This window comes from Anguilla anguilla, chromosome 13 (genome assembly GCF_013347855.1).
Source record: "Anguilla anguilla isolate fAngAng1 chromosome 13, fAngAng1.pri, whole genome shotgun sequence".
Lineage (NCBI taxonomy): Eukaryota > Metazoa > Chordata > Actinopteri > Anguilliformes > Anguillidae > Anguilla > Anguilla anguilla.
The window spans coordinates 9,437,961-9,465,770 of record NC_049213.1 but is presented as its reverse complement, the minus strand read 5'-3'; the positions used below and the strand labels follow the sequence as shown (position 1 = coordinate 9,465,770).

The 27,810-nt window shown below is 42.3% G+C and overlaps 1 protein-coding gene across 2 annotated transcripts in view; it reads right to left on the bottom strand.

Annotated features, from left to right (window-relative positions):
* LOC118210663 (cadherin-22-like) overlaps positions 1 to 27,810 on the bottom strand; it is a 247,014-nt gene that overhangs the window by 116,201 nt on the left and 103,003 nt on the right. For both annotated transcript variants that reach the window (XM_035387024.1, XM_035387023.1), the window contains exon 3: positions 12,002 to 13,465. In XM_035387024.1, the coding sequence (XP_035242915.1) occupies positions 12,002 to 12,229 (228 nt within the window). In that variant the 5' untranslated portion in view covers positions 12,230 to 13,465. The remainder of the gene's footprint in view (positions 1 to 12,001; positions 13,466 to 27,810) is intronic.

The following is a 27,810-nucleotide window of genomic DNA, read 5'->3' as shown; positions in this document are numbered from 1 at the left end:
GGCTGACAAGACAAGGAACATCTCCTTAGGTAGCTCACAGGAAGACACCATGTGAGGAGCCAGACTCAGACTCAGACTCGGAGCTCTCTTCTTCTGATTGGCTCAGACTGCGAGTCGACAGTGACCAGCACGGTCAAGCCCAGGCCTCCGAGAGTCAGTTCAGGACCGGCTGATGAAGCATATTAAAGCGATTTATGAACGTTGGCAGTGCGGTACAGCGGCAGAGGCATGGTAAATACATGATTTATTCCAGGCGCCGCAGTGTAATTCCCTCCCTCGCACCTTCACAAAGGCCTTTGGCGCTAGAAGGCGCCGGAAATCTCTAAACCAGACATGATTTGCGGGTTCCCACGGGGCACGGAACACCACCCAAAAGCAGTCTCAAAGACAGAATCAAAGTCGTCTCGAATACAACGGTCATTTAGGCACGAACAGGGAACATTGAGCTGAAAACTGTAAATCTACCCAGGACCTCTCCTACCCCGAGCAGTGCAGCACATACACTCCCCACAAAACTCTTTCAGTTCATTCCGCACTTCGGTTTCCTCCCACGGTTGCATATTAGAATGCAGAGTCGGGCGAGGCCTGAGCCTATCGAACAAACAGAAAAGGGAATGAGTGGGGGGGGGGGGGGGGGTGGGGGGGGAAACCCGGTCTCCCATGTTAATATTTTATAAACCCTTAATTAAATACGGGATTATATCACCCTTGCAGGGATTTTCATTAACTATTTGTCGTAAAACAGCGGAATAATGCAAGCCCAGCTTCAATATTGCATTTTTTCCCCCTCTTTTCATTTTGAATCTACCCCAAGTCAAATAAATGAACACTCTTTTGGGGTATCAATATTTCAACAATAATAAAACACCGCAATCTCCGACAGCAAGAAACAGGACTCTGCAATATCCAGAGTTGAGTTCTAGGAAAAAAAATAATCTTTTGGATGCCGAAGCAATACTTCTATAACACTATACCCTATAGATCAATCAAGGCATCACTTTAATGCACTTCAGACAACAAGAGCCAACGGATGGGGAAACTATCAGCTTAGTTATTTATTATTCATGTACTATATTAAGTCACCACAGGGGACAATGTGCAGTTAAGTGTTTCTTAATTAAAGTGCAAGATAGAAGAAAAAAAAACTTTATTTGATAAATTAAACATCTACATTGAATGTATGTATGGTACTAAAAGAACTATTTTGAAATAGATGGAGTACCATGTGGCAGGACAATCTTCTAATAACAGGTTTTAAATGCAATTGAATCACACAGGGAAGACACAACAAAAACACCACCACCAACAACAATAATAATAATAACACATAAACATTCTGAAATGAAGGATTCATATTTAATCAGAAATTGTACTCTTGCTCAGCTCTCTCTTTCAGCCTCTATTACAACTGAATCATAACCCTCCATCCAACACAAGAACATTAAAGCAGATCAGTCCCTGAAGGTAGGGTTGCTTCCTTATATATACACTGATGATATTGTTGACAACATTTATATGATAAATGTATAAAAACGGGATTCCAATTTTAAGTGTTGCTCAAACATTGTATCAAAAACGATTTATTCTGCCCCAAATTCAAAAGCACTCCATTTGTAGATTGTATGCTTGATAACTCAGATTTCATATTTCCATGGACATTTATTAAGGAGTTCTTCTGTTCTGTGGCTTACTGAGATTTGTCTCTTCTTGGTAGATATTGATACGCATAAATCAGGAAGACATATTTCCTGCATTCAAGAAGTCAGGTAAAACAGAGCTATATCACTTCGCCCAGACTGTCCTTAGACTCCTTGAGCGTGAACAGAATCCACGAGAGCTTCCTCCAACTAGTTAATACGGCACAATCTCAGTGGCCACAGATGAGAAGTGTGAGCACCGCAGGCGAGCAATAACCTCACCTTTTGAACCTCCACAAAAGAAAAAAAAAAACTGATGTCAGCTGCCTTTGATATTTCACAACACAAGCCACGTTTCCCAGTGATCAATGTACCTTCAGTTATTTTATTGTGTTGGTAAATTTGGCCTAAGATCACTCGGCTGTCTGATTGGCCACTCTGTGGCGAAAGGCTACCACCGGCAAAAGTTCAGCAATCAAAGGGGAACCATCCGGAAAGGCCCAGAAGATGCTCATCAGCAATTGGCAAGAAGCAGGACAGCAAGGCGCCGTGATGACATGCCCCTTCGGCTGTCTTGCAGGTGTGTGCGGCAGGTGTGTGTGTGGGGAGCATGTTGTCAGTGACCGAGAGCACGCTAGCCCCCGCAGAGCCGAGCTTCGCCTCGGCGTGAGGCATGCTCTCTTCACGTGCGAAAATGGCACTCGCTGACGCACGAGGCCCAGGGGAGCAGGAGCACGGCATCTGTCAAGCCTCTTGTTATGAACACTCCAACCTGGAGAACAGCGCCGTAGCCTCCCACCCCCCCTTCCTCTCCCACTCCCCCTGCCCCTCCCCATCCTCCCCCTCCCCCTACTCATCCTCCCCCTGACCCTCCACCTCCCCCTCCCACTGCCCCCCCTTCTCCTTCCCCTTCCCCTTCCACTGCCCCTCCTCCTCCTCCCCCCCGCTTCCTCCCCCTGCCCATCTTCCTCCTCCTCCTCCCCTCCTCCTCCTGCCCATCCCAATCCCCCCCCCCCCCCCCCCCCACTCCCCATCCCCCACCTCTTCCTCCTCTGCCACACACACATGAACGCACCTCTGGGAGCTCTCTTAACATACGAGAGAACAGGAGGTGCTGTATCGGGGGGGGGGGGGTTGGGGTGGTGACTCTCTGCGCAACAGTGTCACAGGCTGCCTCTTCCTTTCGCCGCCTCGTACGCTAGAAGTGAGGCCGATTGACTCTCTCGAACCCACGCTCCTGTGCAGGATTTCTTTTTTACCTAAACGTGCTCCATCGGCAGCCAGTTAACCCACACATCTCATGACTCCTCATGTTGAAAACATGCTATGAGCACTCATCATAACCTACTTCACGCAATGCTGATACGAATATGTGACTTCTGAAACAGAAATAATCCTTCCCAACATTAAGTAATGGATTTATACAATATACATGTATTATTGGTGTAAGGATAAAAAGTTCAGTTTGATATTTCTCAAGTAAATGAGTAAATGTTTAGATAATTTTCTGCTCTCCAATACAAAAGGAAAACAACCAGGAATGTGAGCAGCTGGGGTGATCCAGTGTGATTAATTAGATAAAAATAAATAAATAAAAAAGCAACAGTTTTAGAGAGGATGAATTAAGCCGAAACAGCATGCCATTCAGCCAGGCGTGCGGTGTGTTGTAAATCCCCCCCTCCCCCACCCCCCCCCCCCCCCCACACACATTGGCACATGCCGGGACAGGCTCCTGGGGCTCCTGGGGGTCAAGGGGGTCCTGCCTACATCTTAAAGTTCAGCTGACTAACAAAGAGCCAAAATGGCAGCCAGGACTGCGGGCACGCCTGACTTTTCCGAAGGACACGTGAAATTAGAAGAATTTTTATAAGGACACGGCTTCAAAGTAGAAACTCACATGCATTAAACAGGTGCAGACAGCCATAAAGTACTTTATTATGTACAGTACCGCGGGACAATAGCAGAACTCCTCTAATGAGTAGATCCGCTAAGTCTTTGATGTTGCTCCGGGAGCAAAACCTCCCATTAGCTGGGCTAAATCTCACTGCTTCGGCTCTTCGTCGCAGAGCTCGGAGAACTGTGTTTTGAAGGTTGTAGGTGAGCGCGCTGCAGGTGTACCTGTCACAATATACAGGCTACCTTTAGCGTAACGGCTAGGGTCAGAACTAACATGCAATTTCCGAGAGTGGGGAGGCATACAGTAATAGCCCTAAGTCTACGGCTCTGGACATAGCAGCTGTTGTTTCTGAGAGCATAAGAAAGCATTCCATTTTCTTGAGGTTTAACTACAGAAAATTACTCCAGGACATACAAAATCTCTCCTGCCATTTATATCACCAAATACATCCCTTTTCCTCCTCCACTCATAATGGCTTTTTGTTGTTTGTCATGGTACATCTGAGTGTTCTGTTCACAGCTCGGTAAGCTCATTTTACCCTTCTCTCCTTCATAATCCTGTATCTGTGCTTTGGCATCTGGTTGCATTCTCTCTCTCTCTCTCTCTCCCTCTCTCTCCCTCCCTCCCTCCCTCCCTCCATTTCTCTGTGTCTGTCGTTACCCGCCCATGCCCCCCCCCCCCCCCCGCCCCCTTCCCCCAACCAGGTAAACAAACTGCTATTGTATTGAACCTGAACACACCGTAACAGTGTCATCTGTGGAGAGCAGCCCAGCAGGGGCTATACCATATTGTTTTTCAGACCATGTCTTATCACACACCAGTGACCTCAGGTCAATAGGGCTCCCACAGATGGCCAGTACAGGCAGCACCGCGTGAAGTTGTAATCGATACGGTGCTTTACATTTTTACACACACACACACACACACACACACACATATATATATATATGTCAGGTACAAAGATTCTCTTGATAAAGATGGTCAGAAAAGGCTGTATAATATAAACAGGGGAATTTCGTTATATTTTATGCTCAAAATCGGAAAATTATATTCTTGTACACTCATACAATTGTTCAGAGAAAAAAAATGAGTATTTAACAACTAATAATTTTCTTTTCCAAAAAGTCATGTCAAAATTACCTCCCTATTTTCAATACTTTGTGCACCCTCTCTTCACAACCCTTGAGCAGTCTTCAGTAGTGTTTCATGACTACTGTTTTCTACACATTTCATAGTGATAATATTTGGGCCTGGCTCTATGCTTATATAATGTTAAACCTGGTTCTTATTGCGCATAAAGATGGCTCCAAGACACCACATTAAAGACCCAGAGCCTTTCAAAGGTCACAGACCCAATACAAAGTTGGGTTTTGGCCCCAAAGATGTGTCATACAAACAGTAGACAGTGTGTGCTTACTTTTTAATAACACACCAAAACAGGTAAGAATACTCTCTTGCAATAAGTGGTTTAAAATAGAATCCATATATCATCTCTTTGTGATAATAACATCTGGTACACCGGGATGGTAATTTTGCAGGCTTCAGAAAATACCTTTCTGTCATAACAGTGGTAATTATTTGCAAACAAAACCTTACTAAAGTTTGAACTGACAGTCATTTTCAGCAAGGAAAGTCTCTGAAAAAACTCAGCCCCCAACATACTGTATGTTCCATGTGCTTGTGTAGTAACTTACTGTGTTTGTGAGCTGTGTCTAATATACATTCATTGATCTTGCCTGTTTTGTTGTGCAAGCACTCATGAATGAAGAACAGTGCAGATTAATCTCTATTCGTTTTGACGCTGTGTTGCATGTGCAGTACCTACTTTAACTGCTGTTTCATTTTTCATTTTTGAACCTTGTCATTGGTCTGGCATGAATAGGGAAAATAGCTGAATTCTTAACTGAGTACCTCTTACATTGTCCCGTTGCGCTGACAGTTTGACAAACTAACTGGAATGTAGTTCTGTGGGCGGAGCAGCAGCTACAGAGAGGAATTTCCGAATGCTGCCTTCAGCAAGCGGGCCTTTTGAAATGAAGGAGCAAATAAAGACTGTCCAACACATTCCCCAGTTATGAAGACTGTCTAAAAAGGAAACCACGATAATGAATGAAAGCTATGCAAGATATGAAATAAAGCAAGATTCTTTGGTACCCTCTTGCTTTAGTGCTGTTTCAGATGTCTCTGAATCAACTACACGTAGTCAAGGCATAGAAATAGAAGCTTGTTTGATTGCCACTGAAATTCATCAAAGACGTCCAGTTGTATTTTGTGAAATTAACTGAATTACCTTTGCACTGAATGGTATTCAGATAACGGGCTACTTCATTTCTAACCGTTTGTCTTGGATAGCTGGTTTGTCCTTGCTGCCTGCACTCTTTCTACACAGTAAAATGTCCAGCGTTAATTGAACTCTAACAGTCCAATAGGGACCATACGGACTTTATAAGAGTTGATTTAGCACTGAAAAATTTACTGTGGAATAATGACATTACTGTAGGTCACTTTGTAGACACTCCCTTATCTGGAGGGACCTTGGCAAGGATGCTTTCATATCTACCCCATTTGGTGCGGATCAATCAAACTTTTTTTTTTTAAATGGTGGTCTCTGTCTTCTTCCAAGTGCACCCTGGTGCAGTTCATCGCTGATGGGAACACAGTTCTACAGGGGTCAGGATCAAAAATGTTATCCCGACCAATTACGGGAAATGTAGGCTATGAAGCGTGGGTAAGGTGAATATTGTTAACTGAAGAAAAAACATACAAAGCTCCATTTTATCTGTGACAAACTCGAGCACCGAGCCGCGCCCGAGGGCGTACTTGGAGCGAAGAGGCGATCAAGTGCCCGGCAGAAATATGGGCTGATGATTACGTAAGGGACCAGTTAAAAAAATACAGATATATTTCGGAATGTTTAATGTCAGAAGTTGACCGAGAGGAGATTCGATAGAACCGGCGAACAATGGCACATTAAAACTTAATTAAATTAATTGAATTGATTAGCGTATTAGAATTACAATGGCACCCCGGCCCGTTCTTGGCTTTTAGCGCCTATTGTGGGTGATAAACAGAGGAGATTTAGCTGACTGATCGTCTTTGGAGCAAATCCAGGGTCATGATTCTGAGCACACACAACATCAGAGCTTGCTTTCTTGATTAGCAGTTAGCGTAGCAGCACATCAGTGCTATACTGCTATATTATTATGGACAGAGGCTCATATTGCTGGTGTTCTATCAGTACTAGCTGCTGTTAATAACAGCTGATTAAAAACTACAAAATAGCAACACAGTGCATTCAATAGTCCATATTTTTTTTTCTGTAAGGGAATGTGTGATTGAGACCTTGAATCCCCTGCCAAAGGTCTGACCAATCAACGAACGCCCACGTGTACACAGAAATCGATTTATTTGCAAATTGGCGCGCTTGAATCTGCAGCGTGCAACCGACCAGACTAAATGAAAACATAAAATGGAACTAATAGCCCTTTTAGCAAGCGATGCAGGTGTAGAAACAACCCAAGACATATGTGCGTCCCCCTGGGTTACATGAGCAACAGTGCATGATCTGGCCAACAACATTTCCAGACCAGCAAGTGTATGTGAAACATCATTAAAATACTAAATCTACTGTAAGTTAATTTAATATTTATGCCAACTAGAACCATAACACAAATCAAAGAGTCACACAGCTAAAGTTTGTATAAAGCCATAGAGCATGCCATATGATTGGTGAAGCAAAGGAAAACATCATTCACTGGATTTCATAAGACTGTGTTCCTTCCCCAGACTCGAGGGATACTTTAAATGAATGGGCTCACTTTGTTATTCTGACTCAACCTTTCCCCCGTTGCCAATGGTTACCAGGAAATGCCAGTTCAGGGCCCTTTCAAAATGTTTGTTCGCTACCTACTATTAACTCCAAAAACCGATGACGCGTCCTCGTTAGAAGGAGTCAGCATTGTGTTGTCCACAGAAGAGTGACATCACGGGTGAACAGGCAGGGGAAAACAGCAGAGAGAAAGCGAAAACAGAGATATGCAAATCACCACCAACAAATGCAATGCGGAATGAGAATGAAAACAATATCGCAACACAAAGTCAGTGCTTCATTTGTGCCGGAACCTGCCAGGACTCTCACCTTTAGATTGCCTACGTTCCGGGAACTATTCGTGAATCATGTATTTAAATAAAAATTTAAAATTTAAATTTGTTTATAAATAAAAATCCACACGTCCAAAAACCCATGATAGCCCCCACCCCCCCCCCCCGTCCAAAACCGCTACACCCTCCCCCACCCCCTCCCCCAGTCCCTAGTGGCTGCAACCCTCCCCCCTTCCCACCCCCCCTTTCAGTCTACTCACAATTCCTCACACACATACATTTTATGCACATGCTCACGCATATGTCCACACGCGCAACACAAACATACACGCGCACACATTCGCACGCACGCACACGATAACGCTGTCTGGAACATGCTTTGTCATGGTGCAGTACATTAAGACAGAAAGGTTAGGGCAGGTGAACGGATGGTCGCGGGGCGTGGAAATTCATTATCTAAAAGTGTCGGGCAGAGATGGCGGTTTACTGCATTGTGTGTGTGTGAGGCCATCGAGAAGAAAGGGGGGGGGTGGGGTGGGGGGGGGGACATATTTCATTAGGGGATTAATGGGCAGGACAGTCTTGGCATCTTTGCTGAGCTTGAAAAAAGTTATTCTAAATAGCTGCTGCTCCTGATAAAAGGGCCGGTGCTTGTATTTAATTCTATATTGTCCTAATTAAAGCTGCCTTCAGCAGCGGAGAAGTCCGGCCACAGTTGCCTCCAGTATTAATAGCCTTGGCTCGTGCCCTGGCTTCAGAGAGTGCAATAACTCTGCGTAATGTTATTAATAAAATCATCTCTCTTCCTCCATGCCTTCCCATTTATACGCGGGCTCCTCTCTAACCCCTCCTGCACGCTCCAATAATGAATCACTTCAAAATGCATGAATACTTCTCCTGTTGGCTGCGGTCCTGCGTCTGGGCCTGCTGCTGAGGCTAATGCAGTACTGGGGACGAAGGGTCTAATACAGTACTGGGGCTAATGTAGGGCTGGGGAGGTAGGAGCTAACGCAGTACTGGGGAGGGAGGGGCTAATACAGCACTGAGGAGGGAGGGGCTAATACAGCACTGGGGAGGGTGGGGCTAATACAGTACTGAGGAGGGAGGGGCTAATACAGTACTGGGGAGGCAGGGGCTAATACAGTACTGGGGAGGGAGGGGCTAATACAGTACTGAGGAGGGAGGGGCTAATACAGTACTGGGGAGGGAGGGGCTAATGCAGTACTGGGGAGGGAGGGGCTAATACAGTACTGAGGAGGGAGGGGCTAATGCAGTACTGGGGAGGGAGGGGCTAATACAGTACTGGGGAGGGAGGGGCTAATGCAGTACTGGGGAGGGAGGGGCTAATACAGTACTGGGGAGGGAGGGGCTAATGCAGTACTGGGGAGGGAGGGGCTAATGCAGCACTGGGGAGGGAGGGGCTAATACAGAAATGGGGAGGGAGGGGCTAATGCAGTACTGGGGAGGGAAGGGCTAATGCAGTACTGGGGAGGGAGGGGCTAATGCAGTACTGGGGAGGGAAGGGCTAATGCAGTACTGGGGAGGGAGGGGCTAATGCAGTACTGGGGAGGGAAGGGCTAATGCAGTACTGGGGAGGGAGGGGCTAATGCAGTACTGGGGAGGGAGGGGCTAATACAGCACTGGGGAGGGAGGGGCTAATACAGAAATGGGGAGGGAGGGGCTAATACAGCACTGGGGAGGGAGGGGCTAATACAGAAATGGGGAGGGAGGGGCTAATACAGTACTGGGGAGGGAGGGGCTAATGCAGTACTGGGGAGGGAGCCCTGCTTTTCTAAGAAAAAAAAAACAGGGCTGTATTTCATTGGCCAAGGTCAGAGAGGATTGCTGCCTTTTAAAAGCACATATGATTCGGTAACCCCACTATATAAATTCTATACAATTCTATTGCATTATATCTTAAACCCCATGACATTTAAGCTAACATAATGATACATCTGTTTGTGTTTTCAGTCTGTAGGGGAAACATGGACAGCTGAAGCGAGCTGAAGAATAATCTGTGTTTATACTCAGGTAACCATGGTAAAATGGAAGTGGCTTTGTCTGGAAAAACCTGAAAGAATGGGACTTGCATTATGTTACTGCAAGGTTCACACTAAGCAAACACCAGGTACGGGGTCCATGCATTTCTTATAGTGACATCACAGGGATTCCTTGTGTACAGGGAATGAAAGGGACTGCATGGCCAGTAAAATGTAAGGGGGGGGGGGGGGGGGGGGGGGATTGTGTTTGAAGACAAACAGAGAGCCAGCTTCTTTGTAGAAATTCGACCAGGACACCACAATGAGAAAACCGCCGTGGAACCCGAGAGAAACAATGAGTAAGGACTGCAGTTTAACCTCTCATCCTAAGGATGGCGCCATGAACAGCACACAATATACTAGGGCAATGGGTTTCATTTGGTCCAGAGGGAAGACTGCCCCCTACTGCCTTACCAACACCACTTCTTGTCGTGATTTTTAGTTTTTTCTTCTCCTTTAAGTTTTTTTTGGACACCCATGTAACCAAGTGTAGCCAAGCTCAACTCTGCTTAACACTAAAAAAGGCATGTTTTTTACATCCTGTTGCCACCCAGGCTGATGCCCAGTGGCAGCGTGCAGCATTGCAGCATCAGTTCCCACACTCATAGCAACCTAATTTCATAAAGATTATGAAACCATACATTGCAAATCTATTTTCTTTAATTAAAGGGCATATTTGAGTGAATTTCAACATTTTTATTTCTAAAATATGGTGGTTTTGTTATATAGACTAAGGGAAGAACGTATCAAGGCATATCGTAAGCATACTGAGAAAAGCACCAAAATGAGCAAAACAAGCCAAAACACAAAATGGGAAAAGTGGTTAAAGAAATACAAAGTGCAAAAATTCAGTGTGGTTCTCCCTTCCCCTGCTTCTGCTATTCAGAGTGTGGTTTTACACACGCACTGCCTCTCACCTCTAACTCATCAAATTTACAGAGAACACAGGTTCTGCGGTTTGTGTGACAAAGGACCACACAAATCGACTGCACATCACGCTGTTGTCTTTAGCCCTATTCTGACTTCAACTGCCGACACTGCATTTGTAGAGTTAATATGTGCAAAATTAGTTTCTATAGTGCTTGATCAAGCATTTAACATCAAAGCATCTATCATTCAGCTGCTGAATAGCGTGCCGGAGGTGAGAGCAACACATTCACATCTGGGAACAAACACCTGCTGTCTATTGTCTGGCGGGGTTTTTCGGTGAAGAAAATGGCACAAACTGTGAATTTTTTAAAATTCTAAAAACACTGTTATTTTAGGGAAGAAGGAGGGCACTGCATTTTTTACGTTGTCGCGGTAATTTTACTGTTAACGTCTAAATGCTCGATGGCATGGCTTCTGGCATTTCTAGTGTTAATGTGTCTGCACAAGAAGTACACAGGGTGCCACGACAGGTGGCTACTTACTGCTCTGCATTCACCAAAGGACAGCGGAGACTGAAAGGAGGACAGGCTCATTTAAATACATAGCTTATTCATAAGATATCGTATTCATGATCTGAACTGGCTTTTGAAGGAGATTCATATAAATATAAAAAAAATAAAAATAAAGTCAATGATGAACCATCCAACAATTTCAAGTGGCCTGCAATCTGTGAAACCTTGCCTTCGACCTCTCCAAAGAAAAATGGCAATGGAATAAGATAACCAAAGCAAAAAAATAAATATTGAATAACACTCTCGGTCTGGCCCTTCAGTAGCCTCTGGAGACACAGTCTTGTCTGTATGTTATGCTGTACTTTTTGCAGCCAATAAACTTTTCTGAGAAAATCCGAATGAAAAAAATAAAGCTGAGAAACCTGTCACTGCATTCAATGTGAGCCATATAATTAAAATGTGGTCAGTTGACTGCTAGATGCAATGCTCCAAAGTCTGCTGCGGTTTAGTATTTTAAAACATTTTCTGTGGGTAAGTACAAAGGCACTGCCATTTTTTAAAATGGAATTCAATAGATGGCTTACTTTGAGTAATGGGGATAGATTATCAAGCATTATTTTTTTAATAAATACATTTGATAGTTTTAAAAGCTATGACTGACACAAAGAAACAAAGCACAGGTACATCATTAGTGACATCCAGTGCTATTGTATTTGTAAAAATCAATACATTAGAAAGTTAAATTTTTCTACATTCTTTCATCTTTTACTACTACATCTTTCAAAAGTTGTTATTCTGGAAACTTCTGAAAAAGTTGTGATTTTGGAAGATAAATCCTGTAGCGTCTCCCCCCTGTGATCACAGAATGGCAACCCAAATTTCAACACAGCAAGGAATAAGGACTTCAGGAATATAAAGACCAAAAGTTAAAAAAAAAAGGCTTACCTTTCCAACGTAAAGAGGTTCGGTGCCGGTGTATTCTTCCACCACAAAAAACTGGTTCCACACCCACCCCCTCTTGACTCGTTCGTGGGACATTAAACCCTCGTCCTTGGCGTTCCCTTTGCCTGCATCGCTAGTCCTCGCTGCCACCGACCCCTCGCAGTGGCAGCACCGTAAGATTCCCAAAGCTAGCAGCAGCAACGAGGTCCCCGCTGTCCCCGAAGGAGCCATTACAGAGATCCCTCGCTGTCCAACATGGGCTGGAGAAAACGAATCGGGGTGCGAAAGGTGGCTCGGGCTCTTCAGCCGGTAGCCCAAACTCACATCCAACCCCAAGGCCAGAGGTGAACCGATGACCTTCTGAGGTTTCCAACCTATGATTCTCTCCCAAAAGCGGTTTCCAACATTATACTAACTTTAGATCATCAATGAATTAGTTTCCAAATCAATGCAGATATATTTCCATTTCAATCCAGGTTGGGACTTCTCAGAAATGACATAGGTATATTTGAATGTTTATACTGTCATGTTTGCCAAAATAATTTATATAATTATTTAATCTGGAGTAAACAGCTTTGAAAAATCCACAAGTGGATCCACAATCGCAAAACAAATGAAAGGAAGAGGGATCCTTCTTCCACTTTGGAGTTCAAAATCAGCCGGACATGGGGGAACTGGCATAATGCAGCTCACCTACGGTGAATGACAGCGGGCGTGGCTGGGAATTGGGGGCCACGAAAGAGAACAGAGACCTGCGGCCTTTCTCCCAGACAGGGCCATCGAAGTAAGGCCGAACTCTGCGGCGACGTGGCGAACGCGGAGCGATCTCGTTTTCAATTGCAGTAGCCTCCCCATTTTTGAAGAGCATAACACAAGCGTGAATTCCTCAAAACAGGACCACTGTTAGGTCACACTCTCCAACGACAGCAGCGGTGAAAGTGGCAGCCTACTGGATTATCTGAGCCATCTGAGATTCAACCAAGAAGAGAAAAAAATGAGCGCGTGAACCATATCCACAGTCAGTTGAGTCGTGGAACATTTGGACTTAGAACCTTAAATCGTGTGTCCAGTGTACCCTCTATGTGAACCATCAGATCCTTCTGCATCATGATTCTTTCAATTTAACTTGTATCCTTATTTATTGTCAAGGTAAGGAAAGAATGTTTTTTTTTCCCCGCCTCTGTGTTCAGATACTTGTCTTCTTTATTAGTAAGGGTATAACGGGACTGAAGCTTCTGGCGCTGGTTGCGCAAGCTTCTCGAGGACCAGATTAAATCATTTGGATTGGTTCCTGCTTCTGTCTCCAGAGTTCCCAGTCAGAACAGAATGGCGATAACATCCTTGAGGTATGCCCATCTGTTCAGATCCATCACTGTGCAGTGGTCTCCTTCAGAATGGTGTATGCCTCGAACAGACGTTGGCCGTGGTGTTTACAGAGAAAGGACGCAAACCCCATTCAGTGTTCACCTGCAAGACAGGAGAGATTCAGTCATTTGTCAACATTTAACTAAGTATTTCAACCTTACCAGAGATGTGTGTGATGGCAAAATGATAACGGTTGTTAAGATTATTTCCGGAAAAAGAGTAGCTCATTTGGTATGGTAAATGATAAGCAAATGATCCGTTCATTTTATCCATTTTAATTTTTTAATTAAATCAATTCATTTGAAATAATACAGCAAATAAGGTTGGCAAACAAATCTATATTACAGCATGCAAATCAACCGAACGCGTAACATATAAATAATTTAATCTGGCCTCAGGACTAATTCTCTATCTCAGATAGATGTCGTTTAAATGCTGGACAAGACTTTAAAATACCTAAAGCAAAAAAAACAAAAAAACAATCCATATATTGACCCGAGGATATTTTTCATCTGAAGCCGTTCTCGGTGGAATAATTTAAAAGACATGAATAAATATTAGCTACAAATCGTTTTCACCCGCTTCACTGCAGCAGAAAATAATATTGTGGATGCGCTAGTTCTGTAAGTAGTTTGATAGCTGTGCTCTAAATCCAGGCAACCCTCTCGCAGACAGGATCAGTTGATCAGTCATATCAGCCTCCGGAGCTTGCCTCCATTACCGTGGCTGCCAGCACTGCGGCCCTCGACTTTCGGGCCCTGCCGTTAATACTGAAGCTTGGTGTGTCCATCGGCGCTAGTATGAACCCGCTGCTGTGATGTAAGGGACGCTTCTGCGTACCCGTTCAGGGTAATCGGTGCTAATCGAATAACGACGCCGACGCCGTCGATGCGTATCGCATCTCCGCAATCCTGCAGTCAGGATGCGGCCTCTGATTCGGGGCCAACTTAAAAAAAACACAGCAGCAGCAGATGAAATTGAGAGCATTACTGTAAATCATTATCTATAAATATAAAAACAGGCATAGCACATGCTTAATCTGGCTTCTCTAAAGTGATTTTCTTTTGTTAGAATTCTGTGGCGCTTAATGAAATGTTTTGCATAAGCCATTGTATTGCTCAGAAAATGTGATTTAAAAAATGTTAGTGGAATCATTGAAATCATCACTGTTATCTATGTTTTAAATGAACATGATTAGTATAAAACAAATAATAGTCACTATAAAATCACTAACACAGATAACTAAAAATGGTTCTAGAAAATGCAATATAGAATAAGCCTTCTGAATACACATGTATTCTGAGCATTCCGGAAACATCTATGTCACTTCCTTCTGAATGCAGTCTCGTAAGAGATCACATCCAACAACAGACTATGAACAGTGGGGCATAAAGTAATGCATTACAGTCTAAAACTTGCAAAATGAGAAATGCAAAAACAAATCCCAAATCTTTGCCACCTACCATCAGCAGAATATTCTCTCTGAGCTTTGAGCACCCCTCGAGCTATAGTGATAGCCATTATTTTGAGAATGCATGGCAACAATGGCCCTTATTTACTCCCATTTCCATGTTGTATTTGAGGTGTGTGTGTGTGTGTGTGTGTGCGTGCGTGTGCATACGCGCGGGTAATTGTATATACACATTATACATGGTTACAAGGAGAGACAATTCAACACAGAAACAGAAGTCTTTTGATATTTGTATGGGAAAGGTGGTTTCTCCTTTCTTTTGGCATGATGCAATGCAAATATCATATTCACCATATACCATTGGTCTTATGAATTTATTGGACTGAATTCCAACCAAGGATTGCAGGACCTGCCACATCTTATCACTGGAATAAAAGTACTGGCTACACTGGTGCAAGCTTCACTGAGCTATGCTTTCCTCTACAGGTACTGTAGGACAATGTTGCCTTCACAGTCTTTAACTTTACCGGCAATGTAGAACCATCAAAGGGTCATTTTTTATTTATTTATTTTGCCATTTTAAATAGCTGCGATTGACAAGAGAAGTAGTAACCAAAAAAAAAAATCCAAAGAAGACTTAGTAACCCATATGCCTTCTCACTCTTGCTAGAAAGATAACAGGTTTTTCCTGCATTGAAATGTTGTAGGCAGGCCACCTAAGGGCTTTTTTCAAGCTGATTTAAGCCATCTAGAGGAGAAATCACAAAACAAAAGACATGTAAACAAAAAATTGAAATGGCCTGTGTATTTATTGATACAATGTGGTTGTAAATGGTTGCACATTTCACATTTGTTTTAGCATTGGTAGCTTAGTGGACATTGGGGAAGCAGCACATCCTGAGGCCGGCCAGCCCCCCCCTCCCCCCCCTCCCCGCCAGGGAATCCCACATCACTGTTAGGATTAGGACCTGAGCCGCTGTTTAAACTGACACACAGCTTGCATGTGTACAGTGGGTGAAATACCCAATCGCCAGAAGAGGAGACCTTAGAATTCTTCGGTAGCAACCCTACAGGAAACATAGTCCTTCAACCTTAAGGCTGTGACACTATAATTTTTTTTGTTTGTTTGTTTCTGAAGGTCTCACAAATGGCCATTAATCATACACACACACACACACACACACCTTTTGAACTCTGCAAGGGGCCTTTTTCAATCTATTTCCTCTCAGACAGCTTTTGAACTATGAGGGTGGTTGTGGTAATGGATTGAATTAATTGATTAATACTTGTATACAATTAGTGTCCCCACATGTAATTAATCAGTTAGCCTGCGCTGGTCCTGTGCTTTTTTGGTTCGACGGGTGCACTTGGCTCAGCACTTGATAAATACCTTGCCTCTTTCTTTCCACAACACACCTGGTATTCCCTTTCCACGTGCCAGGAATAACCAACTGAGGGCTAAAACATTGTTGCAACCCACAGTACAACTGTTCACAAACCGTACACAAATGCAATTAAAACTTAGCATTTCAACTGAATTAAAAGTCTCAACAAGATGTTATGTTTAGACAAAAAACCTATTTGTGAACTGACAGTACTATTAAAATATATTAGAATGATGAGGTGTATCAATGTCATTGTATATAAATAATTATTAATACAGAAACTGTCAGTTTCCTAACACAAATTATCTCTGTGTGCATAGGCTTACCGTTAATTAAATACCTTCTGTTCCTTTAACAGTCAGCTGTGTTTAGATTTTATTGCTTCATTCCTTAAAATAGAAACCTATTTTGTTCTTACTTCATTACCATCAATAACAAATTTGTCTGCAGGCAAGTAGCCCTGCATATTTGTCCATGCAGACCAATTTGTGTATTAATAGTGAGGAAGTAGGCACAAACGATATTTTTATTTACAGCAAAGATACAATGGTGCCTGTCTGTTTGCCTATAGAGAAGCAGAGCATACCGAGGGCTGTTTTTAACTACAGCTTTGAATAAAAAGGAAAGATCCATTTCTAAAATAAAAACTCCACCTTGGTGGTATGATCATAGCAACCTTCAGTACATTGCCCCAGCATATAGCACAGGCATAATTACACCATGCTTTGTTTGTTAATGGTGCAGGGTCTTTTTGAGTAAAGTCAAAATGTATTTTATAGTTATAAAATTAGAAAGTTTGATTATTTCAACAGACCGTTCTTTACTTAGGCTTTGAATTTTGAATTTTGCCTTCTGTACAGATAGCATCAAGCTCTGCTTCTACCTCTACTTGACAGCTATGCTGCAACTCAAAAATGAACACATTTGGTTTTCTCTGAAGCCAAATGTGTCCTCAGAAACACGTTTGTGAAAACATCCTATCGTACAGCAAGCAGATAGCAGCAATGATAGCTTGTCAGCTTTATCCAAAGGGATACCAGTATGCACCATTTCATTTTTGCAAACCATTAAATTAGAGTAACTGGTAGCTTAGGTTGCTCCATTTTCCAAGTAGTTTGCCCGTCACTTATTTTAATAAGTTGCTCGTATTTAACTGAGACAAACAGCAGTTTTAAATGAGTTATCCATTTTGCGCTAACAAAGAAGTTGCAGTGCGGTAAAATGGACAAACCATTATCTGACAGGAACTTTGGAGAGATGATAGATACTTTTTGACCCTACAATCACAAGTTGCCATTTTACTTTCACGCAGAACCTTGCAATGCATGCAAATTGATCTGCATAAGGCCTCAAGTTAAAGCTCAATCCATTCTTTCTCTTTTGTCTTCAATCTCAAGAAGTCTCTTCAAAGTTTAAACCAAGCCCAAATTTGCTTATTTCATTTGGACTCAAAAATGAATCAATTTTATCAGCATTTTCAATGCTTTCTTAAAACCCCAGGTGCTTTGTGTGCACTCAAGCATATGCACAATTGCAATCATAAACGCTCCACATAAAGCTCTATAGTGGATTTGGTGACTGGAAAATTTGCAATTTGAGAGACTAAAGCTGTGTTGGGAGTTTTTTTTTTTAAGAATCTCCTGTTTTTTTTTTTCTCCTGAACCCATTGGAGATCGAATTAATTTTCACACACATACTGCCGTTAATTGGGATTTAAACTATGGAGAGGTGACGGCGGGGAGCTTGGCCACACTGAGAAGTTTCTGGATGGGGCTAATTAGCATAGTGCAAATGAATGCCCCTATGCAGGCACCAGGCTGCTAATACAGTTGTAAGGCATCTTTTTTAGGCCCCGAATGCTATTGGCAAGCCAGATGCAGCCATTCGTGACCTATTAGGTGGCGGATTGATTATAAAACATGGTTGCTACTTCCCATCAGTCGCCGGTCCGAGCACCCGGCCTGACAGCTGGCATCCGACAAACGACTGGAGACTGATCACTACATAGCAACGGGCGCGGGGCCAGGGGCAAGGAGACAAGGTTTCTCTCCACCTCTCCCTCTCTAGCTCCCCCGCTTTCTTTCTCTTCAGTGCCCTCGCTCCATCTTCCCTCCTCAAGCTGACTTCCTCTCTCTCTCTCCTCTCTCTCTCATTTTGAGCTCCTCTCGTTCTTTCGTTCTCTCCACCCTTTTCAATTTTATTAAGCCCCTCTCAGTCGCTCTCCTCCTTTTCACTATCTGTCTGTCCTCATTTTTCCTGCGCCTCTCCCTTTCACTCTTCACCCTTTCTTCTTCTCCTCTATGCATATCTCTCTCTCTCTCTCTCCATCCCTCTCTGCATAGTGGAGTTCTTAGACAGGGGCATGAATTCATTACAAGGCCCCCAAACAGGAGTTCCCGTCTAATCTGGCTGTGAAAAAGCCCGGGGTTTTGATGTGTCCTCAGAACATGCGTTTGCTCCACACTAACCCTCCACGCTCATTCATCTCAGATTTGACGGATGAAAGCCAGCATCAAAGCAGAGCCCACAAGTAGTTCAGCCACTCTCCTCATCTCAGTCGGCCTGCCACCGCAGTCAAATCCCTTCGCCGTGCTTATTAAAAAGGCCATTTTGTCACTGGAAGCACACATTTGTCACAGCTGCTTGGCTCCACGGCTCCGCGTCAAGATGAAATGTGGACACGTGCGCACCAATGCTATTTTTCTGCGCCATATTATGCGGCGCGTGTTCCCATGGCACAGCCCGTTGCAGAGAACGTAAGAAGCACTACAAGATGAATCATTTAACGGATGCATGACATGAAGCGGGAATTTGCATATATAGGACTATACATCAAAGTTTTTTTTTGCGTTTATAAAAAAACTTTTCAGCTATAAATCATTCCATTGGTAAATAAGAATCAAACAATCTATAAACAGGATCTCACAAAAATATTTTTTCTACATAAGCTTTCCAAAAAGCACAGCAAAACAAGATGCAGCATAATAATGACCTGTCTGTAGTTGATAACTGCTAGCAGAAAAATGCTACACTTCTTGAATTCTCTATGTATGTTTATTAGGAGTGTGAATCTTTCCCTCTCAGAAGATTCAATACTCATCTCCATGCATGGTCTACAAAACAACACAGGGAAGTTACATTTACCAATGCATTGATTTGACACAATTTGATCCGATTCAAATTCAGATTAATTTCAATTTAACTCCCATTAGCGATGTGAACTTTCATTCCTTTTTGTGAGCTGTATCCTTTGGCTCTGTTCATTCAAATGGTTTGTTTGTTTGGTGTGTTTATTCGGCTCAGTCAGGTAGTGCTCTGCAATTCATTAATTCAGTCTGTGGTCTTTATGACAAAGGCGTGCATAAAATGTCATCCTCTGACTCAACTTAGTCTGCAGTGTCAAGCAGAAGCAGCTGGTGAGACCACACGTTTCAAAAGAGAACCGTGGACGTCTACACAAATTGGAAGTTCAGTTTGTGCAAGCGCACGGCTACGATTGCAAACAACTGGCTGTTACAAATTAGGGTGAGTATTGGGTATGCTCAGCCCTACCTTTAGGGCCAAATTTATATAGATATATGAAAAAAGAAGTTTTTTTTTTTCTACTAGGAGTGCTAATGCTAGGGTAACTGGCTACTGGTATCAGCGCAAGTCACAAAAATCATTATACGCTTGGCTTCGGCTAGGGTTATGAGGAGAGAGTGGAGGAGAGCCACAGATTCAAGTCTCACCACTTGGGGAAATATGCAAATTATTTGAAAAAGTGAACATTCTCAAATTACATTGCCGTAGACCCTCAACATCTCAGGCAAATCAGAGACAAAAAAAAAAAAACAGTCAGGTGACTTGTCCTTAGCCCCAATCAAAATGGCATTACAATGGCGGAGGTGGTGTGAAAAGTGCAAAGCAATCCTTATAATTACTCGGGTAAGATTTTGCATACATACAATGCAGTGGATATCCCTGATAAAATGATTAAATTATTATCTGTTCAGCAGACAAGATGAGACCAGGATGACAGTGCTGGAAACAGCTTATGATAATTCATCCATTTTCATTCCAGCAACAGTTAAATTAGTCAATTACAGTTGCCCATTGCCCTCTTTACCCATTGCCCATTTCCTGCTAATTTAGCCTCAAATTTCCCCTAAAATATTGCCTGTGCATCATCACTTTTCGACATGTGCCAATTCAAACCATTACAGATATACTCCAAGCTGCTAACCAATCAAAGCACTAGAATCCCACGAGGCAGTTCCCACTGTAAGTTCAAACCAGGCCAGGGATGGGTCATATGATTCCCTAAAAGGCACACTATCAGTGAGGGGAAAGGTGAGCATCAACCGGTGGGGCCCAAGGTGGCTTCTAACAACCCAGCTAACACAAAATGTCCTCACAATGTTGGTGGGATGTCTTCTCAGTGTTATAACATTGCTATTACACAACAGCAACATTGTGAGAACGGTTTGTGCTAGCTTGGGAAGGCAGCTTCTGACGACCCAGCCCACTACATCTAGCACTTTGCATGGGTTGTGAATGTGTTGATAGATGCTCGTATTTCTTCTGAGCAAGAAATTATGATTGTTTTCTTTACATTACACTATATGATTTTAGATGGACCAAGCATGCAGTTTTAGAGTGAGACGTGCATGCTTGTATGGGAAGTCTGACTTGTTTCTGTTCAATATTTGCTTTTTTGTGTGCATTACATGTTCTTTACTGTGGTAAAATTGGGTATCCACAACTTACTAATGGATGAAACAAGAGAAAATCTTCTAAATACAAGCAGATAAAAATATCTGTATTCAAAGATGATCTATGCTATGAATAAGGAATTCAGGTTCAGATACACCCTCGCCATTTAGCATCATCAACTAATAAATGCCGCAATCTTTTTAACTTGTTTTTCTGGTGAAATGCAGTTAACTAGCAATGAGCTCTGATCTCTGAGGTATTATATTACAGTAATGAGACTGAAAGGTTTAGAGGCTCAGTACCCGTAATTATCGCCAGGATGCAAGCAGGACTATAAGAAGCATGCCCTGGAAACAAGATGATTAGTGAGGGGAAAACACCGGAGGGTGAGCGGGTCATGTACTAACATTTCACTGATCTGAACTCTGCCGCAAGATTAAGGAGCTCAGTTCTGCGGCCTGTTTATTCAGCTAGTTGTCACGCACAAACTGCTTTGAGCTTTTATCGTCCGAGCCAACAACGTCTTGAGTCGCCACCTGCCATTTAAAAAAGCAGTTATGCATACAGTTTATGTTAAGTGTTTTCATTTTTTATCTGTGATTCTTGCAGTAGAAAGTCGTATATCTGATAAGCCAGAGTTCAATCACTCGCAGAATTTAGCTATGGGAGAAAAAAAACATTTAAACAACAGCTTAGTTGAGCCTTGGCGTTAATGGAGCAGATGCAGTAGCACACAATAACGTGCTCCGTGTGGCACTTGATTCTCATATACATTCAGCTCTGCTCACCCAACGGCAAGTCCAGCGCCCTGGTCACTCTCATTTCTGTCTGTTCGCGAATAGTCCAAACAGAGAATGAAACTCAAAGCTGACACATTCGGAAGGTTAACACGGAGAAGGCCACAAAAAGAGCAGCCCAAAATGTAGAGAGAGCGGCAAAGCGCACTTTCATTATGCCCTGTGTTTGGTTTCAGGATGCAATGAGAGGTGACATATATTGTCAGAGGCCTGCTAAAGCTGCTCTGCTAATTACACTAATTGCAGCATTCCGCCCCCACCCCAGTGTGTGGTGGTGTGTGTGTGTGTGTGTGTGTGTGTCCTTCACTCATCCGCCTCTTTCATTTTCCTGCTCACATCCTCTGTGCCTTTCTTTCTCCATTCTTCCTTCCCGCCCTCTGTTTTTCTTTCCACACCTCCCTCCCTCCCTCCTTCGTTCATTTCCTTGCTCTTCCATCATCTCCGTTCCTTTCCTCCTCTCTCTCCCTCCCCCTCTCCCACCCCCTCTTTGGTCCGTACGGCTATGCAGCCCTGGCTTGGACCTCACAGTGCCTCCCCCCCGCAGATGTGTCCTGACCACTGGCATGTTGGCCACACCCCCTCTCCTCCCCTCCCCCAACCCCCTGCCCCGCTCCAACGGCTGTGCAATTACTCAATCATTCATCCAATGGGTGGCTTGCGAACCCCTGACCCCAGCCAGCAATTAGGGCCACAGAGCTTGGCAGCCCACTGACTCCCACAGGCAACGGTACTTTTCTTAAACTGGGGACAGAAACGACAGCTGCCGCAGTATAAAAAGAGGGAATCTGCCCGGTTTTAAAATCTAGTACACAGAGGAACAGAAAGGGGGATCTGCCTGATGTTAAACTCTAGTACACAGAGGAACAGAGAGGGGATCTGCCAGACATTAAAATCCAGTACACAGAGGAACAGAAAGGGGGATCTGCCTGATGATAAACTCTAGTACACAGGGGAACAGAGGGGATCTGCCAGACATTAAAATTTAGTACACAGCGGAACACAGAGTGGGCCTGCACAGTGTTAAAATCTAGTATTTAGATGAACAGAGAAGGGGAAAGGCTAATGCTAATCTCTAGTACAAAGACGGGGAAAATATCACTTTTGAATGCAAAGGTGGGTCTTTTTATAAACTGTGCATTTTATAGTAAGGTGACAAAATGTTGTTGCCAATTATGTTGTCTGCATGAGTTTATTGTCATTTACACACATCTGGGTTTTTGGGAGATGCACTAAAGCTTGATTTTTATAAAAAAAAAGTGAAATTTGGGGTTCATCATTTTTTACAATTTCAAGACAACCTCATCAAACAAATGACCAAATTGAATGCTATTCTTCAGACTTCACATCAGTACAATTATATCTTTAAATAACTGAGAAAATGACTCGGCTTGTAATACGTGGTGCTGCGTATGCTGCTTTTCCAGGAATACAATCTAACCCATGTTTAAGTGTTCAAAATCCTTAGCACTAGTTCTCTTTCACTGTAAAGCTGTACTGATAGGACAGCGTCATTCTTTCAAAGAGCTTCTTAATCGCTCGGATGCATAAGTGAATTTTGCATGTTCCATTCCTTTTACACTAAGTTAGTTTGAGTCAGTTTGACTTGATATTTTGAATAAACATTCATTAATGGCAGATCATGATCCGGGGCTAACAGCAAAGTCATAAGGCTTATAGAATGTCACAATTAAATCAACAAGGATGGTGCTGACACTATTAACAATATGATAACTCAGTGCAAATTAATTTGTATTCTTTTATTAATTGTGGTGCTGGTGGATTGCATTCACTGTGAATCAATGTTAAGGGTGCATTTTCATTGTACAAAGGCCTTTATAAATTTTTTTTTTTTTTTTTTGAACCTTCAGTTGAAATTGGTGAAATGTTCCAGACAATGATATATGAAGGTTCTTATGGCATTAAGGGGAAAAATTCAGGGATTTTGAAATTAAGTGTTCTCTCATTGCTTATTCATGAGGTGATGTCACAATATGGCAGAATGGGGCTGGGCTCATCTTGTGGAAGGGCCTGGGTTCTGGAGAGCTCCCACTGTCACCCAACACTTAATTAATGAAGACATTTATCACAATTAAAACACCTTGTGGGGACCACTGGTTCAGACAGCTATTGTGGATACCTTTCCTACGCTACAATGAACTATAAAGTTTGAAACATTCAACAAGTTCCATGCTACGTTGCAGATACTTAAAACAATGATATGGTATGCTAATCCCACCATTATTTATTTTAGTGTACACTGGCCATATGCTGTTACCGGGGAATATTGTGACAACCATTTTGTGCGCATAGGCTTGTAATCACCTATTTTACCTGAAGAGGACTGTCTAGAAGGTATTTTACTTCAGTCAAACCATGCAAAGATGGCACAGCAATTTATGAGACTGATTGGTCACTACTCTTGCCTGTCACAGTAATCCAAAAACACTGCCCCTAATTAGCAACGCTAAGCACAAAGAGCATCATGCTTATGGCATTATGCTATTCACTGACTCCCTATCATTAAAGCATATACGAGCTCACGTGCACAGAATATTAATTAACAAGGAATTCATACATATGGCTAAGAGCTAGGTGATTATGCTTATTAGTTTGTGATGAACACATGTTGATAAAATTATGCTTATCACATCAATTAATCATATAAATTCCTGTTTCTCATAAAAATAAATCAGGAGGGACGATGATTTAATTTTGATTAAGAAATGTGGTAATGTGACTGTGGTACTTCAATATAATTTTAAATGTATCATTTTTTTAGTCTTTTAATTCATTCCACTCTGAATTCCCAAAGGATAAATATTGTTTATGCCATAAGCAATCTGCAATTTAATCAGATTAAATGTTTCTCAAAATGGTCATTAGCTAAATAGTGATACTGTGCATGACATGCTTATTCTCATTCATCTTAGTGATATACCATTATCCACTGATACTGTAAATATACATTCCTTTAAAGTCCTTTGTGTTGATAGGACATTTATTGTAGTATTTGCCATTATCTTTGTCTTTTATCTCCCAATATTAACTTGTGTTATGAAAGCAACCACTTTTAAATGCAACACAAATCACAAGTTCGCCAGCAGCTATTATTTGTAGAAATCACACAATATTTATGTATTATACGTGGCCAGAAAATGGAGGGCAATTACACATACAAATTTTTACATACCAGCAACACAGGTCATTCTTATGGTGTCCCAACATTAGGAAGTCCACATTCAGTTTCAGTGAAGTGTCTGGGGACACTGGCGGTAGAGCTTTAACACCAGAGAGACCACGTTTATTTACTGCCTTCTACCGCCAGCATGACAGCACCCATGTCTGCTCCCACAGCAGCCTAACTTCATAAAGATTATGAAACCACACGTCGCTAAATTATTTTCTTGAAAGAAAGGACACAACCGTATCAATTTCCATATTTATTTTTTCTAAATTATAGTGGTTTTGTTATAGAGGCTAAGGGGAAAATGTATCAAGGCATATTACAGGCACATTGAGAAAAGCCCTAAAATCGACAAAACAAGGCAACATACAAAATGGAAAAAGTAGCTAAGGAAATCATCAACGACATCTTAAATTAATGATCCCAACACTGAAGTCAATCATCAAAGTAAATCAGCTTTATCAAACTACTACAATGAATTAATTTTGTGTGATTATGTGCGCAAAATTAGTTTTGACAGTGCTTGATCAAGCGATTCGTATCAAGGCATTGGTCATTTGGTTGCTGGCAAGCCGGAGGGGAGAGCAACCCATTCACACCTGGGTATCAGTCCCAGCCACTTATTGTTTGGCGGGGGGTTTTGCGGGGGGGAAAAAAAAAATGGCACCAACCACTTTAATCGATCTTTTTTTTTTACATCGATTGAGTCAATTTTTTTATTATTTAAAAAATGCAGTTATTTTAAGCCCAAATATTAAGGGAAAGTTGTGAAAGGGGGAGGGTATTGCGTTTGTGGTGTTGGAGCAATTTTAATTTTAAAGTCCAAATTCCTGATGGCCTTTCTAGTTTTAAACATACGAAGGAGTTCAGACAGTACAGGCTGACTGCTTTCCACATTAAAAAGATGGCAACTCTCAGCATCTCCCAGAAACCTTTGCTTTGAACTGTTATTATAGGACCACAAGAATGTTAGATGGCACAAACATGCAATTAACATTCAAATCAGAGAGCAGTCCAAATTGTCCAAATAAACACTCAGATATTCTGCGACCTGACAGCAAATCACATCAGACTAGAACAGGAAGACATTTTTTTTTTAACTCACAAAATACAAACAATACATATATTTATTTCTGGATGTTTTTAAAAAATACATTTCTTTCTGAGGTCTGTCATTTTCACTTCACCTAATAATTCACACTGCCTGCCCCTATACACAGAACTCCACAGCTTATCCAGGTGCATTGCTCCCACCCATGCATTCACCTGAGAAGCAGAGATTAGTTTACACCCTACAGGCCACACAAAGTACTGCAGTAAAACAACGACGCTCTCTGACATAACCTATAATTACTGGGTCTGTTGTGTGGGGGTGCTGATACATCAGTAACCTCAGGAACCTGCCCTTCCCCTATCCCAACCTACCCAACTAGGGGGGAGGGAAAAAAAAATTGCACCCACCATAATAATTACACCAGCGAGAGCCCAATTTATTTTTCCAGTGAATATGGTAGTTCATCACGGGTCCTTTTAGGACTTAAACTGACATTGATGTCCTGTAATTAACAATAAATTCACCCTGACAGTTTCTATACATGACTGCTTAATATAGTTGTATTTTTTTCCCCACAATGAATGCAGAGGGACATTTCATTCTACTCTAAGTGCCTTTAACAGCAAAGTGCCAAGAGAACATTTTAATAGTTAATTTATGGAAAAGACTAATTACTTCCTATGAAGTGCTTTTATTGCTTTCTCAATTCTGTCATCTATATAGATACATTTATGCCCTACAAGGTCAGAAAAGATTTCACTTCCAGCACACGTGTTTGATGTGCAATTATTTAAGGAAACATGCAAAAATATTATGTATGTATGATAACATATATATATATATATATATATATTTTTTTTTTTTTTTAAATGATGTGCTTAAATACCTCACTTATTGGCCTGGATTAATTCAGCATTTATATGTACTTAATTTGTGAATTTATGGACAAATTTTGATTGAAACCAACCAAGTGTCCCACAATAAGACAATTTACAAGTTAACTATTACTTCTAATGCATGTCTTAAAAGGTACAGCACTATTTGTCCATCTTCAACTAGCTAAAGCCGTTCAAGCTAATGTAAACTGTGTTTTTGACAGTTCTTGCTGGTTTAGCTTAGCGACCAGCCTTTTCTTTTTTTATTTTTTTTATGATGCCAAAAGTCAGCTAGTGCACCAGTTTGGCCACCAGCTTACTCTACCAGCTTAACCAGCTGTAACCTACTTTGACCAGCCACAGACCAACTAAGACCATTTTACAATCCCAGCTGGTCTAAACTGGAATTTTCAGCAGGGTAGAAAACCTGTCCTTTTTCCTAACAGAAATACTGACCTGGCTGAAAATGCAAGACTCACCAGATGGCCATATGGTCCATTTCATTAACAATGTGCACAAGACTGCCCATAATCTAGCAATATAAATCTTTATGTTCTGTCACTGAATTAATGAGAATGTTTGAAAGAGCGATCAGTATGTTAGGATCAGCGCTAATTGGTAATATGATATATATGACATCTTAGGCTGACAGGGAGTGACACAGCAATGCAAACCAGTCCTTCCTTACATTATTCCTCAGAACACAGCCCAGGAGGCTTGGATGGGTGGGGCCTTCAGGTAAATCAATCATTCTCTGTGCAATGACACGCCCACCAATGCACAGCTGAGTCTTAAACGCACGTGGCAGCTGCTGTAGGGAGCCCCTCATGATGGGAGGGCTATAATGGGCTAGGCCTGTTTGCTAAGGCCTTTAGCATACACGAAACCTTTCAGCATACGCAAAACCAATAACATGTCCAGTGATTGGTCATAGTGTTTGCTTTGCACCAATCACTGGGTGTGTTATAAGTTTTGTGTGTGCTACGCTGAAGGTCTTATTAAATCGGGCCCGTAGTGAACACACTGCCAGCTCCGGTACCCGCTGT